The following is a 16,407-nucleotide window of genomic DNA, read 5'->3' on the forward strand; positions in this document are numbered from 1 at the left end:
TCTGATCAGGGGATCCATGGTCTATACTAAGGAATGTGCCATTTGTTTTGGAGGAAAAAATAATTGGAGTTTTGGGATCAGTTCATTCAGTGGAATTTTGAGAGCTACATTATGGGCACTATTATATGTTATGACTTTGGCCCATCATAAAATACCCATTTATTAGGTGGCAAACTGATGAGGCTGTTCCTCACCACACCTGCTTAAATTCCCAGGATATTCTCTGCCACCTCTCCTTCTCCAAACAAGAATTGGATTGTTACCGTCCAATATCTTGTTTTCTCAGAATACCTTTGAAGTCTCCTTGGGTCACAAAAAACATCCTTAGAAATAAAAACTAGTATTGCAGCTGATGCTTTACAGCGTGCGTTAGCTTTCCATTAACTTAAAATTAAAACAATATTTTATTATTTTTATTAAGAATATTTACATAAGCAAAAGAGAAATGTAAAGTAAAAAAGAAAGGTAAAAGAAAAAGTACAAAGAGCTAAACAGAAAGAAAATGTAAAGAAATAATCAGAAAAAAAGTGACTTCCGGTCTTTTTTCCAACATTATTCCTCCTCCTTCTTTGATATCCCTTCGGTCCTCTTTTAATCTTTTTTCAGTCATCATACCCATAAATCACTACTTTGCTCTTTTCTATTTTCAGCAAAAAGTCCACAAAAGTTTTCCACTCTTTTATAAAAATAATTGTTTTAACTAAATGGGTCAGTTTCTGACAATTCTGCCATCTTCTCAATCTATTCCAATCTATTGTGGGTATTTTGGTATTCCTCCATTATAGGTGATATAATAATCTTGCTGCAGTTTCCATATATAAAATCACCCATGGGTCCTTTTTAATTGTCTCATCAGTAAATCCCAGTAAAAAGAGATCTGGTTTTTTTTAGTATTAATCTTTAAAATTCTTTCTATTGCATGTATTTGTATCCAAAATTTTCTAGCTTTTTCACAAGTTCAGAATGTCGCAGAACAATTAACAGTCCGACCAGAGGAGGATGGACCGTGGTTCATTTGCATGGTCAATATCAAAGAAAAGAAAATCCAAGGCATTTTCTATAGTAAAACTTTTAATGAGAAAACAAAAGACCTAAACTGACTACATTCTCTCATCAGGCAGAAGAACAAAGTAAAGGTAGTAACTGTGGGAAACGTTTTCTAGGCATGCGCACAAAACAGTTTAAAACCAAAACATAGCTGGACATAGCTGGAGTCACTATGGTTACATGATAAGATAATAACACAGGTGCAGAGCAGAAAGAGATGTACAATTAGAAATGAGCGAAGCTGGCAAAACTAAAAAAACGCAGTGACACAGAAGGCATAGTAAAATGTCCCTTCATGTTTTTCACATCCCCATTATTGATTTGAAGTGCCTTCATGCTCCTTTCATAATTTCTCTGTTGTCATATACCAATGATACATCATTTTATAAAAATTCTCTCTTAATTTTTAACACAATATCAGTTTCATCTTACTCATCACGTTCTCTCCCATTTGTCCATATATATAAAAATAAAACAATTATCTATATCCCTCTGTAGTCAATTGTTGTCTTGACTTTTACCGTATTTCCCGGCATATAAGATGACTTTTTAACCCATGAAAATCACCTCAAAAGTTGGCTGGTCGTCTTATACGCCCAGTCGTCTTATATGCCGGAAAATCAGTGGGTGGCGTCTGGCGGGAGCCAGCAGGGCAGTCCTGTGCACGCGCGCACTCCCCTGCTGCTCCTTAGCAGCTGGGGAGTGCGCGCGTGTGCAGGACTGTCCTGCCGGCTGCCGCCCGACGCTCTTCCCTCTTGAGGCAGCTTGAGGGAAGAGCCGGCTCCCGTCCGACACTTTTCCCTCTTGAGGCAGCTGCTGCCTCAAGAGGGAAGAGCGTCGGACGGGAGCTGGCAGGGAAGTCCTGCACACACGCGCGAACGCAGGACTTCCCTGCTGGCTCCTGTCCGACGCTCTTCCCTCTTGAGGCAGCTGCTGCCTCAAGAGGGAAGAGCCGGCTCCCGTCCGACACTTTTCCCTCTTGAGGCAGCTGCTGCCTCAAGAGGGAAGAGCGTCGGATGGGAGCCAGCAGGGAAGTCCTGCTCCTGTCTGATGCTGCGCTTCCGCCGGGCGGTTCTGGCCGAGACGAGCCAGCAGGCAGCCGCCGTGAGCGCGGCGCTGAGGGGCAGCGGCAGGACGGCCCAGCACCTGCAGGACAGCCAGCAGTCGCACGCGCAGCAGCAGCCGCCGGCTCAGCAACAGGTCCGAGCTCAGGAGCCGCACCGCCAGGCTGCCCAGGAAAAGCAGCCACACCGAGAGGCTGCACGCCCAGTCCAGCTCCATGAGGGGCAAGGCGGGAAGCCGGCTGGGAAGAGGGACCGGGAGCCCGGGCCGAGCGTGCCTCGGCCGACGGTGAGAGGGAAGCGGCACATGAAAAAGAGGCTGCGGGCGGAGCTGCCCCGCCCTGCGCCGAATGGGAGAAGTTCAAGGCCTGGGGGGTAAGCAGGAGGGGCACCAGCCGTGGTGGGGTGGCGGCTGCCCTTCGGCGTTGCCTGCCATCCGGGAAACGTTGCGCCTCGGGGGCCAGCAGAAGCGCGGGAGCAGCGGGAGGGCTGGCGGGGCCAGTCGGGCCTTCGCCTCCTCTGCAACAGACAGGGAGGGCAGGGCATGTAAGTATTTTCTGGCGTATAAGACAAAAAACCTTGAAAAACTTCTTAAAAGTAGGGGGTCGTCTTATACGCTGGAAAATACGGTATCTTGAATTCTCCATGTTCTATATTAATAGATTTTGATATTTAACCATTTTTCTTTGCCTCTTGTTTCGTTTCTTTAAAATGTTTCCTGTGTTGAGACCAATAAAGATATTTTCAGGCACAACCTGGTCTAATATTTATTCCATATTTTCACATAATGATTTTTAAAATCTACATTTACTTTAAGTTAAAGTAAAAGTTTTAACATTAAAAAACCATGCCAATCAAACCTCTGATTATGTTACTCTAATTCTAACATTGTCTTATTTTTCAACAACACCCACTTTTTCATCGAAACCAAACACCAGGCTGCAAAACCCAATTTAAAATCAATAATCATAATCCTCCTCTTTCCTTTGGATCTTGAAGAATTTTATATTCAGCTCTTGGTTTTTTTTATTATGCCATGTAAATCTAGATACATCTTTTTTATCATTGCTTAAGAGGCAAATCATTTTTCAAAATAGATATCGTTTGAAATAAAAGAATCATTCTACAGTACATTCATCTTTACCTCAAAACTTCTCCAAACAATGATAATTGTAACTTTTCTCATTTTTAACAAGTCTTAATTTCATTCCACATCTTAACATAATTTCTTCTTTTGTCCTGGCCACTTTTTCAGAGGCACAAATGAGGGCATTTTAACTAACTGCATCACTGTTTGGTTTGGTGGTAGCAGTGCCTCAGATAGAAGGTCCGTACGTAGAGTGGTAAGGACAGCTGAGAAGATTATAGGAAGCTCAGCCGGCCTGGCCTGAGGGGGGATTGGTGGGGTTTTTACTATCATTTTATTGGGGTTTTATTAATGTATTTATTGTTTTTTATGGGCATGTATTTAATTACTTTTTAATTTTTGTAGCTTTGTGTTTTATTCTTGCCCTGTACACCGCCCTGAGTCCTTCGGGAGAAGGGCGGTATAGAAATATTAATAAATTAAATTAAATTAATTAAATTTCCCATTATGCAGAACACTGCTTAAAAGCGCTATGTGCTTAAAGCTTGAAATATTGTTTAGAGACCTACACACCCACTTCATGGGGTCTCTTTCTGTTGCTCCCCTCTGGGAGGAGGTTTTGAAGTATTTATAGCAGAACTACCAGATTCTGTAACAGCTTTGTTCCCTACGCCATCTGTCTGGTAAACTATCAAGATTCGTTTTTCTCGCCATATATATGTATACATCCAAACTAGACTTCTCTGGGTCATATATGTGTTTGTATGTGGGTATATGCTTTTTTTGTCATGTTTGTGTAGTATATATTGGAGGTGGTTACCCTTTGAAAGCTGTATGCAGCGAAATCTTATTTTAATGTATGCTGATTAGTGTACGTTTAAAGTGACAATAAAGTTATTCTATTCAATTCTATTCTAACTATTTTGAAATAATGGTACAATTTATAAGTTATTTTAATATGCAGGTATTTTGCTTTTTTCTCAATTTGAAAACCAGTTTTTGTAATCAGTTCTTTTTGATCTTCCATCCTCCTTATTGATTTAAAATTAGAACAGTTTTTTAAAAGGTTTGATATTTAAGCATTTTAAATATTTTTTAAATGGTAAGTGAGAAAACATGTTGGTCCTCTACTTTCACTTTTGGAAATTGTAATGATGGCATTTCTCTCCTCACTTTCCTCTCCCAGTGTTTTCAGTGGGATTCTGACATCAAAACTATGAGAACATTCAGTGCAGTGATGAGAATACTATGTCAGTGCAAGGAAGATGCCAGTCAATCATTTTGCAGGTAATGCTTTAGGAATGGAATGATTGGTATAGGAAGGCTTCAAAAATATCACAAATGTTTTCGTTTCTGTTGAACCTCAACCTGGTATTTAACAAAAAGATCAAGACCTATAGTAACTCAACCTGGCTCCCAAAACTCTCTTTGTAATAGAGGCAGCAGAGGTACGAGCCCTTATGAATGAATAAATGACCCCTTTCTGCCTTTATAGATTTGTGTTTTCATCTTCTACTCTATCTCTTCCTTCCCCATGAGAGTGGAGAAAAAGCAATGGAAGAATTGCTTATACAAGGTCACAGACATAAAGTTCAGAATATGCACCATTAAACCTATTTCAACATTCATCACCGTTTTAGTCCTTTTCCTGGATGCTTATTATTTCACTGTCGCATAATAAAAGAAATCTGAATAAAATAAAAGAGGAACTGATTTTTCCCCCAAACTAATTTAAACAACCAGGCTATAATACAGTGGACTGACATACAATGGCAGCATTTACAAGTTGTTAATGGGTGAATATTAGAGAAAAGAAGGTACATTTTGAAATAAAATTATTGCCTACAAAGTAAATCTAACTCAATTGGTATCAATAAAGAGTATAGGGAATCATTAACAAAAGAGAGAACTTCAGATTACTTTAATCTTCGGTATACTGAGTAAAACTATGCTTGCTGATTCTCGGCTAGATTTCAGGAGAAACATCTCTTCTAAATGTGGTCACATGCTTCTTAAAATTAGGTTTATAGTTTGTAGTTCCTATTCTTAAACTGCTATGAAACATAAGTGAAAAGGAGGACTTTTTAGCTTTGCCTATAAATCAGTTGCATCATTACATGGAGGGAAAAGGTCAATTTATGGTGACTCATATGCTGGTAACTTCAAAATCAAATAATTACAGTGTGTTTTGTGTGTGGCTTTTCTTAAAGATGGTCCAGAAATTGTAACCAAACCACAATGTAGCAAAACCTCCCAAAGGTCTGGCATAACTTCCCAGTTGAAATATTTTTTTCTAGTTGTTGGTGGCTTTGTGGTACCAATACAAGCTGATCACAATGAACTTGGTTTACGACAAGTTTAGTTGAGGATTGCTTACTCTGACGGAGTACGCCTCATGCTTTTAGGTCACCAGTGAATCTTTGCACATATTCATTAGATAGCTGTGATTAACTCTACTTTTCCTATGAGAGAAGTTGTATGGGGGAAGGTACTGACCCTGAGGTTAAAGCAAACCCCTCCTTTTGAAGCTAGGGCTTAAAGCAAAGTTATTTGCCCAGGCATTTTAATTGTAATTTTGCTGCTCTTATTATATTTCTGGATGCAGCCCTGGACCATGTTAGGAATGAGCAATGTGCAAATACTCTAAGTAAAAACAAATGTGAAGGGTAGAACAGGGCTTACCTATGCTACTACTTCATTGTGAACTCTATAGTTAAGTATATATTGCCGCTTACATGTTTCTCTCTTGATTTCACAGGTTTGGTTTAAGCTCATGCCCAATATGTTTGGGCGATCCTAGAGATCCAGTAAACCTTCCTTGCGATCACGTATTTTGTTATGATTGTATCAAACAGTGGCTGGGGCCGGGACAGATGATCTGTCCACTTTGCTTGGTCAGTCTACCAGATGATTACAATCCCACAGTATCTGAGGAGCACAGGTGAACCTTGTCCTTCTTATCCATCAGATAAAATTTTTCTGAGGACATTCAGTTGCTGCATTGGCTCTGCATTTCTTGGTAGTTTACTAGATAAATAATAACTTACATTTTCTCCACAGCATTGCCATAAAGAAAAACACCCAGTTCCGTAAATTATGCAACAATTTTTTCATAGACCTGGTTTCCACAATGTGTTTCAAAGGCAATAATCCCCCAGAGAAATCTGTGATTGAAGAGCTGTTGAATCTGATGTTTGTGCACAAGTCAATTTTGAAAGGTATGATCATAACATCTGTTGAGATTGTTCTAACCTAAAGGGAAGGATGGTACTGTTTCTCCAGACTGACTTGCATTATATCCTTAGGCCCTGAAAACTTACATACCAAATCTTTGTCCCCCTTTGATGATGTGGTGGATAAATCTCCTGTAATCCGTTCTGTGGTGTTAAAATTGCTTCTGAAATACAGGTAAGATTTTCAAATGGGATGCATAAATTGGGGCAGAACATTCTACTTCAGCATCTCTGTTGCATGAGAAATGCATCCTTATGACCCTGGGGATATCTTTTTTATTTCCTGAAAATTGTTAAAAATAATAAAAATCCCTATATTATTTGTGGATAAATGGAGGTTTCTCTTTTGATAGCTTCAGTGATGTGAAAGCCTATGTACAAGAGCATTTATCACAAGTTGAAGCAAATCACATCATAGACAAGGAAGATAAAATAGAGCTGTACATCCTATTCATCAGTTGTTTTGAGGTAACTGTCTTTTTCAGATTTCTTCAACAGGGAAATGTGGCCAGAGAGACAGTAGGTTGTTGAGGAAGAGTATTATATTTGCATGAAAAAAAGTGTGCACTACTCTCCTTAAAGGAAAAGGAGAAGGAAAGGAAAAAGATATTTGTTCCTAAAGAATCTGTAGTTATCTTATTTCTGCTATGGTTTTTTTGGCTCCTGTACACTTTGATTTTCTCAAAAAAATTGTACATTGTGTTTAGGTCAGACTCAAAGACATGAGTAAGATGCTGCTGTTATGCTATTGTATCAGAATCTGCTATATTGTAGTCAACTCTGGTTCTTTATTGACTTTTACAAATCTAGAGGAAATGACTGAAAATTTAAAAAGTAAAGTGAATCAGTGTCTTCTCATTTTCCAATTTAGTTTTACATTTACTAAGTTATCAATTCTGAAAGTAGGATTGTTAAAGCAGCTTTTCACAGACCACATTGTGCCAATTTTTATTAAAATCAGCTTAAATCATGTTGCAGATCATTGCAAGTGAACATAGTTTATTAATTTTATTAACTGGACATTTTGTCACCATGTTCCTGATTTTAATAAACCAAATGATGTATGTATGCACTGTATGTATGTATGCATCTTAGTTCTTAGTACCAATTCTCCCTGTAGCCCTTTTTTTTCTGAAAGTTTGACTTTCACCTGGAATTCTCACTTAAGAAATCTTTAAGTTAAGGCCATTCCAGTGAACACGTGACAGAGCCAGTTTCCAGTTTTGCCTGCACACAAAGTTTCTCCCATAAACTTTGGTTAAAAGTGCAGAAATCTTGATTGCCCCTAAGTCAAAAGTGTAAAGCTTGAGGCATGCTTGAGCAGATTGGAGTTGGTAAATCTACTAGATGTAAAACCTACCCTTTCCCCTAAGGCACCCACCAAGCCAGGGGACAATGCTCATCCTTAAGCTGGAACACTACTTTCCCCTTCCTCTGCCTTAATATGAGGACAGTTAGACTTAGGGGTTGTCATTATCTCCACTGTTCTATTGCCTGCTCCCAAAGAGTAGACCTAGTTATTTTGTTGAAAATATTCCAGATAGGTTCTTTTTTATATACACACACACGTGTTTGTGTGTGTGTGTGTGTGTATTCATATAGAAGGGTTAAAAATTGCTTAATTTGGAAGCCTTAGCTGGTATAAAATAATTGGAAAGTATTCTTTTATTTTCAGGATTCATTGTGTGAGAAAATAGAAAATTTCCCCAAAGAAACCAAAATACGTTGCTTGGCAAAGGATGGGCATTTTCTGGAAAATTACATTCATCAGTGGAACCGTCGCCATCCCGTCTCCCCCAAAATTACCATTGAGTATTTGCAAGGAATTGCCAACCTCCGCCTATGCATGGATAGAGCTGCAGAGGTGATCTTTGAAGTTCACGAAACTTCAGGCAAGTGGATTATGGTAGCCACATGGAAATGCTAACTTGCCAGAGAACTCTCGTAAGCGAGTTCTTACTCAGTGGGGAAACAATTGGGGGGGAAATCTCTTTTTTTGTAAATACAAAACTCTTTGCAGGATAAGTTCTCCATCTTTTTAGAACTGCTGTGGTATGGTTGGGAATTAAATACCAACTTTTCTTCTTTCTGCAGACAATACTGAAGATAAAGAAAAGCAAATCTACTTGGAAAAAGTGAGGCGGTTCTTCCATTGTATTCAGAATAACTGGCATAACATTTACCTTGTGCGAAAGCTTACTAGCCAGTATGGGTTGGAATTCACACAGAAGCTTTTGAGTAACCACCAGTATCACTGGGTATTCCCATCAGAAATAATTGAAGAGCAACAGGTAATTCCAATTTCTGTCAACAACTTATAAATATTTCTGGAATAGCAATAGCTTCACAGTGCTTTATAGCCCTCTCTAAGTGGCTTACAGAGTCAGCATATTGCCCCCCAACAATCTGGCTCCTCATTTTATCAACCTCGGAAGGATGGAAGGCTGAATCAACTTTGAGCCGGTTAGAATCAAACTCCTGGCAGTGGAATGCAGAGTTAGCCTGTAATACTGCATTCAAACCATTGCGGCACCACACCTCTTCCAAAGACAGCTTTGCACAGATAAATGAATGGGTGTCAGAAGGAGTTTTTTGAAAGGATCTTTGTTTGACTGACCTTGATTAGATTGTCTTGCTGTGAGATATTAGTGTTAAAATAGAATGGCTGGAGAGACAGCTGTCTGAGATTAAACTGTCAAACAGTTCCGAATGGCCAATGGATTCACATGCCTGTTTACTTTATAATAATAATAAGTTGGAAGGGACCTTGGAGGTCATCTAGTCCAACCCCCTGCTCAGGCAGGAAACCCTATACCATTTCAGACAAATGGCTGTCCAGTCTCTTCTAAAAAACTTCCAGTGTTGGAGCATTCACCACTTCTGGAGGCAGGTTGTTCCACTGGTTAGTTGTTCTAACTGTCAGGAAGTTTCTCCTTAGTTCTAGGTTGCTTCTCTCCTTTACTAGTTTCTATCCGTTGCTTCTTGTCCTGCTTTCAGGTGCTTTGGAGAATAGCTTGGCTCCCTCTTCTTTGTGGCAGCCCCTGAGATACTGGAACACTGCTATCATGTCACCCCTCACCCTTCTCTTCATTAAACTACACATACCCAATTCCAGCAACCGTTCCCTATATGTTTTAGCCTCCAGTCCCCCAATCATCTTTGTTGCTCTTCTCTGTACTCTTTCTAGAGTCTCGACATCTTTTTTACATCATGATGACCAAAACTGGGTGCAGTATTCCAAGTGTGGCCTTACCAAGGCGTTGTAAAGTGGCATTAACACTTCATGTGGTCTTGATTCTATCCTTCTGTTAATGCATGCTTGCTCTGTGTTGGCTTTTTTGGCAGCTGCAGCACACTGCTGCTCATATTTAAGTGATTGTCCACTATGACTCCAAGATCCCTCTCACAGTTGCTACTATTGTGAGGTACCACCTCCTATACTGTACCTGTGCATTTGATTTTTCTTGCCTTAATGTATGTAGAACCTTACTTTTTTCACCATTAAATTTCATTTTGTTAGCACCCAATGTTCAAGTCTGTCAAGATCCTTCTGTATCTTAAGCCTATCTTCTGGAGTATTGGCTATTCCTGCCAGCTTGGTGTCATCTGCAAATTTGATGAGTTCCCCATCTATCCCCTCATCCAAATCGTTGATGAAGATGTTGAAGAGCACTGGGCCCAGAACAGAGCCCTGGGGCACCCCACTACACACTTCCTTCCATGTAGATGCAGTTCCATTGAGGACCACACGCTGAGTACGGCCTGTCAGCCAGCTACGAATGCATCTGGTGGTGATGCTATCTAACCCACATTTTTCTATCTTATCAAGTAGTAGGTTGTGATCTACTTTATCAAATGCCTTACTGAAGTCCAAGTAAATTATATCTGCAGCATTCCTCTGGTCCACTAGTTTTGTCACTTGGTCAAAGAATGCAATAAGGTTTGTCTGGCAAGATCTGTTTTTGACAAACCCATGTTGGCTTTTAGTGATAACTTTGTTCGCATCAAGGTGTTCGCTGATTTGTTGTTTGATTATCTTTTCCAGAATCTTCCCAGGTATTGAGGTCAGGCTGATAGGTCTGTAGTTTCCTGGATCTATTTTTTTCCCCTTTTTTGAATATGGGAACTACATCAGCTCTCTTCCAGTCCTCTGGTAGTTCCCCAGTGTTCCAGGATCTTTGAAAAATATAGTTCAGTGGCTCTGAGATCACATCTGCCAGTTCCTTGAGAACTTTGGGGTGTAATCCATCTGGTCCTGGTGATTTGAACTCGTCTAGGCTGGACAGGTGCTCACTTACCATTTTCTTGCCTATCTTAAATTGGTTTCTATTCTGTTTTTTATGGCACTGGGTTTGGTAGGTTGGACTGTTTTTCCCCTTTGTGTAAAGACAGATGCAAAAAATGAGTTAAACAGTTCTGCTTTCTCCCTGTTGCTTGTCACCTTCTTGCCACTTTCCCCCACTAATGGACCAATCATTTCCTTAACTTTTTTCTTGTTTCTTATATGTTGAAAGAAGGTTTTTTTTTGTTATTTTTGACTTTGGTCGCAAGCCTTAGTTCATTTTGAGCCTTAGCTTCCCTCACTTCATCTTTGCAGGCACGGGCTGTTTGCTGATATTCTGCCTTAGTTATGTGCCCCTCTTTCCACTTCCTATACTTGTCCTTTTTATCTTTCAGTTTATCAGAGAGTTCTTTATGCAGCTATGCTGGTTTCTTTTGAAAGCTGCTATTTTTCTTCTTTGTTGGTATTGTGCTAGACTGGGCCTTTATTATCTCACTTTTCAAAATTTCCCAAGCTTCTTGAGTTGTTTTCCCCTTTAGGATTCTCATCCATGGAATTCTTCCCATGGTCTCTCTAAGTTTATTGAAATTAGCTCTTTTAAAGTCCAAGACTCTAGTTTGGCTGTGTTCTATTGCTTGTGTTTCCATAATGTTGAATTCCAATATTGCATGATCACTTCCCCCCAAGGTTCCTATGGCTTTGACACTTTCTATCATTTCCTCTCTGTTAGTGAGAATTAAATCCAATATGGCTAATTCCCTAGTTCCCTTCTCTACTTTTTGGGAGAGAAAGCTGTCTGCTAGGTTTGTCAGGAATCTTTTAGATCTTCCACTTGGTGCAGAATTTGTCTCCCAGTTGATATCAGGGTAATTAAAGTCCCCCATTACTATTGTGATGAGCTTCCTACATACCTTAGTTAACTGACTAGCAAAAAGTTAATCTATTTCCTCTGCTTGGTTGGGCGGCCTATAGTATACACCTATGGCAATGTCATTTTTCCCCCTTTTATATTGACCCAAATACATTCAAGTTTACAGTTTTCATCATTGTTGTGCTCTATTTCTGTAGAGATAAAGTTATTTCTTATATAGAGAGCAACTCCACCTCCTCTTTTGTTTAGTCTATTTCTTTTAAATAATTTAAATCCCTCTCGCTGTGTGTTCCATTTGTGGGTTTCATCCCACCATGTTTCTGTAATGGCAACAATATTGTATCCGCCCTCTTTACCTGAATTTCAAGTTCACCCTGCTTACTGTTCATACTTTGCGCATTGCTGTACAGACATTTGAGTCCTTTATGACTGACCCTGTGTTTACTTGCTACATAACTTGTGTGGTGCCTAAGTTCCCCTATTTTCTTAAATTGCCAGGGACAGTAATGTTCTGTATCAATTAACTCACTGTCCCCGTTGTTTAGTTTAAATATTCCTCCAGAAAAGCTGTGAATTTACTGCCAAGTAACTCAGTCCCTTTCTTGGATGGATGCAGGCCATCTCTTTTGTACATTTTTTCATTGGACTAGCTACAGACATCGTGACTAATATAACCAAAGCCTTCTCCTTTACACCACTCCTTTAGCCACATATTAAATTCTGCTATACGCTGGCCTTTTCCATTTTGCTCCTTATACACTGGTAAGACCTCTGAAAAAGTGAGCCTACAGCCTATTCTGCTGAGTTCCTGCCCCAAGCTCTGGAAATCATTCTGCACAGAGAGTACATCGTTTTGGGACAGATAGTTAGTGCCAAGATGTACAATGGCATCCACATCACAGTCTTTGCTGGCATTGTTGACTATTTTGAAAATGCGCTTCTTGTCCCTACTGGCAGTAGCACCTGGAAGACACCTGACCTCTTTTGAAACCTCTGTATCCTTTCCTAATTTAACATCCCTTATAATTGAGTCACCAACCAGAAGGTGGCTTCTCTTTTTGGGTATCTTTCTTTTCTTGCATGACTGATGTGGAATACCTGATTCGCACTTCTCCCTGTCAGAAACAAGTTCATCTCGAACCATGGTCCCCTGCTTATTTGAGTTATCACAATTACCTTGGCCTGTTTCCTTAATGTCCCTGTTAAGGTCAGCAAGGGCACTGTATCTGTTATGCAGGGACACAGCTAAAGCTTTGGGTTTATGGTTCACAGCTCTCACCCTGCCGGATCCCACAGTTGTCCACACTGCCCTTCTCCTGCAGGATCTTTGCGGTAGAGGGGGCTGATAGCGTGGAGGCTCAGTAAAGTAGGAGGGCTGAACTGAACACCTGATTTCTGCCTGAAGAGCACAGATTACAGACCCTAGATGAAGAATCTGTCCTTGTAGACTAGTAATTTGTGTACATATAGGACAGTTTCCCAGTTTGAAAAGAGTGCTGCGAAAGACAGCTGCAAAACAAGTGTTGCACTGAACTAAGCCAGACATGCTGAGATGAAAGGAATCTCAGATGCACCTGCCCTGAATATACCACCACTATTTTTTATTTGTTTTATTTTATTTGTTATACAGTATGATTCACGCGTGGGCCGCTACTGTGCCCCTCCACCCACTTCTCCTGAATTCACAGTTTTGTAGCTTTTCCCAGCAGCCTCTGGCAGTTTAAAAGCAAAGAGGGTCCAATCAGCAAGGACTTAGCTACTGTGCCCCTCTACCCACTTCTCCTGAACTCACAGTTTTGTAGCTTTTCCCAGCAGCCTCTGGCAGTATAAAAGCAAAGAAAGTTTTAACTTTCAGAAGCTTCCTATTGTCCAACTTTCTAAAAAAAGTCTGAAAATCCCATTGACTATGGTAGGGACATGTTAAATGAATGAGTGAATTAGTACATACGGTATGCCTTTAAGAGGTTTTTTTTTTTTTGATGTTTTGTGGCCTCAGACACTCCAGCCTGGTCGCATTGATCGATTCCTGGTTTGTGGCAAAGACTACAAAGCCATACGCAATGCTGTGGAAGAAGCACTGATAAAAGGCGAGACAGAAGTCATTGCAGCAGCCCTGAAGGTAACTCCTTTCTTTCTGAGCAGCTTAGCTCTTCTTGGTTGGCAGGAAGGGGCCCTTCTCTGATTTGGTAATAAGCAAAAAGTACTAAAGGATTTCTCAGATGCTCCATTCATTTCTGTTTCTATTAGCTATGCTGGACAAAAAGAGAGAGAGATTTTTGTTGATACTGCTTTTAAAGAGCCAAGTGGCATTCTAGTATTTTCTTCTTTAGTTTTTCTAGACAATGTTACATACCCAGTTTGAAAATTTGGAAGGAAGTTTTACTGGAATTGTTTACAAATGAAAAAGTATTCTTCCTTCAGAAATAGCTCATAGCCTGTTTGAGCCAGTGAACCCCTTTGGGATTTAATTCTCATGGCAGCCATAGAGAAATTTACTCAATTTACTTAATCCTCTCTGTCATTCAAGATTACCTTATTTTGTTTTCTTTTTTGGGTGTGTGTGTGTGTGAATTTTTCCAAACAAAGCAGTACGCTGTAATCATTTCCTAATTTTATTTTCTGGACCTGGAGGTTGAAAAATTGAATCATGCTGGCATTTTTCATAGCAGTGTGCTTAGTTATCCATAACTGCTTTAATTAATAGAATCTGGGGAAAAACACTGTGGGGAATAAGAAATATGTACAAAGGATCTGAGTTAATCCACTTTGGTCTTACCAGGATCATTGATCATTGATTTATTTTGTAGAATGTTTTATGTTTGATTGGTGTGGAAGACAGATTGGCTTACAAAGAGAAATTCAAAAAGATAAAAAATAATGCAGTCCAAATTACTTGCATTAGTTGGTGGAATCAATTTGACTGCCAGATTGGAATAGAGATTCTTAGGCAAATCTGTGCCATTCCCTTGCCTGGTTTTCCCTTTACAGTTGGTGAGAAAACTTTTACAAAACAGCTTGGTCTAGCTGCTTATAGGTTAGTCTAGGAGGTTAAACTACTATGATTCAATACCTCTTTGGAATTTGTAGTGTAAGTCTGTGTTTTATTAATTCAGGTTTTATTTCTGTCACCAGCCAAAGATGGAAACTGCACTCCTGATTATCTTGTCTCTTTTTAATAGTTTTGGCTATTTGTATCTTTCCCTTCAGGCATGTAAGGACTCCAACTCTGCCCTGGCAGTTCATTTTCTTTTGACTATCTTCAGAGAACTCACATCACTGTATAGATGCAGAGACCCAAATGCTCACCCTAAGCAGAAGGTAAATTCATTTTCATTGTGATCTGCAAATAAGGGTTATTTTCTATGGAAAGGTCCTGCTAGTCATAGAAGCGACTGGGGTAAACTAAATCTAGGTTGGTTGTACACAAAACCAAGTGTTCTGTGTTTTCTCTTCAGGAAACTCACAGGAGCAGTTTTGAGCTCAGATCATTTCATGGTCAAACATTTTGCACATCCCGAATGGGTTGTGGTTTCTCTCAGCTGTTTCCATTTGGGAAATTTATGACAAGATTGTACCTCTAAACCAGACTTGGGCATTTTGAGGCCCACAGGTCACATCTGGCCCATGGGCAGTCCCAGTCCAGCCCGTGGTGGTGGCAGCATCGATGGCGGGGCTGGGTGACAGTGACTGTGCAGGGGTGGCAGGGGGCAGAGCAGTGGCGGCTGGCGGGAAGGGCAGTGGTGGCCTTCCAGAACAGTCTCAGCTTCTCATGTGGCTCCTTGGGAAAACTAATTGCCCAGCCTTGCTATAAACTAGATAGGATTTCCATATACCTGTTTTCTGTACTGCTTCTTGTGTTTTGTGTTTTTGAGGGACGTGGTGGCTCAGTGGGTTAGGATGCTGAGCTTGTCGATCAGAAGATCGGCAGTTTGGCGGGTCGATTCCCAAGTGCCGGGTAACAGTGAGCGCCTGTTACTCGTCCCAGCTTGTGCCAACCTAGCAGTTCGAAAGCACATAAAAATGCAAGTGGACAAATAGGGACCACTAAGGTGGGAAGGTAACAGCATTCCATGCACCTTTGGCATCTAGTCATACTGGCCACATGACCACAGAGACGTCCTCGGACAAGCGCTGGCTCTTCGGCTTTGAAACGGAGATGAGCACCAGCTCCTAGAGTTGGAAACGACTAGCACGCATGTGCGGGGGAACCTTTACCTTTGTGTTTTATATTAGTGGATTCATACTTGTCCTGAGGTCTCTCAGTATTACTATATTGTAATTTTCCTAGAGTCACTAAAGCAGGCAGCAAACAACTGCTGGTAACAAAGTGCAATAATATTAAATGAATGAGTGTGTAAATAAGTAAATAATTAATCATTATTGTTAGGTCACAGATCTTTTGAACCTATGGGAAAATCTTACTTACTTTTTTTCCCCTCCTTTATTCAGCAATGTGATCTACTTAAGGAATTCATCCAGAACTCCAGGGTTCTTCCATCTGCAAAACTGAAGGCATTTGCTGAATCTCTTGTGTCTAATCAGCTCCCCTTGCTGACCCTGCCCCCTCTGTCTTTTGGCCACAACACGATGGTGATTGAAATGGCAGTTCATGCTGCAGTTGTTTTGTTTTGTGGCCAGAATCGAATCCTTGAACCTCTAAGGAATCTTGCATTCTCACCTAATAACATGCTGGTAAGGAAGTTCATGCTGGACTTCTGTTAGTTTTAAAGTCTTTTTTTTAAATGCATCCTGCCTCTTTGTTAACTTGAATATTCAGTAAGATTAACAACTACTATAATATGTAATGTAGATTTTTTTAAAAATAC

General features: G+C 40.2%; 1 protein-coding gene across 1 annotated transcript in view; it reads left to right on the forward strand.

Moving 5' to 3' along the window:
• The window catches only part of RNF213 (ring finger protein 213), a gene marked incomplete at its 5' end in the record, with an annotated part of 158,673 nt that overhangs the window by 105,265 nt on the left and 37,001 nt on the right, over positions 1-16,407 (forward strand). The window contains 10 exons of the mRNA XM_083351118.1: positions 4,382-4,482; positions 5,954-6,136; positions 6,256-6,413; positions 6,501-6,603; positions 6,782-6,896; positions 8,104-8,320; positions 8,523-8,719; positions 13,578-13,700; positions 14,789-14,899; positions 16,031-16,273. Of these exons, the coding sequence (XP_083207244.1) occupies positions 4,382-4,482; positions 5,954-6,136; positions 6,256-6,413; positions 6,501-6,603; positions 6,782-6,896; positions 8,104-8,320; positions 8,523-8,719; positions 13,578-13,700; positions 14,789-14,899; positions 16,031-16,273 (1,551 nt within the window). The remainder of the gene's footprint in view (positions 1-4,381; positions 4,483-5,953; positions 6,137-6,255; positions 6,414-6,500; positions 6,604-6,781; positions 6,897-8,103; positions 8,321-8,522; positions 8,720-13,577; positions 13,701-14,788; positions 14,900-16,030; positions 16,274-16,407) is intronic.

Source organism: Vipera ursinii (genome assembly GCF_947247035.1).
Source record: "Vipera ursinii genome assembly, chromosome: 2".
Taxonomy (NCBI): domain Eukaryota; kingdom Metazoa; phylum Chordata; class Lepidosauria; order Squamata; family Viperidae; genus Vipera; species Vipera ursinii.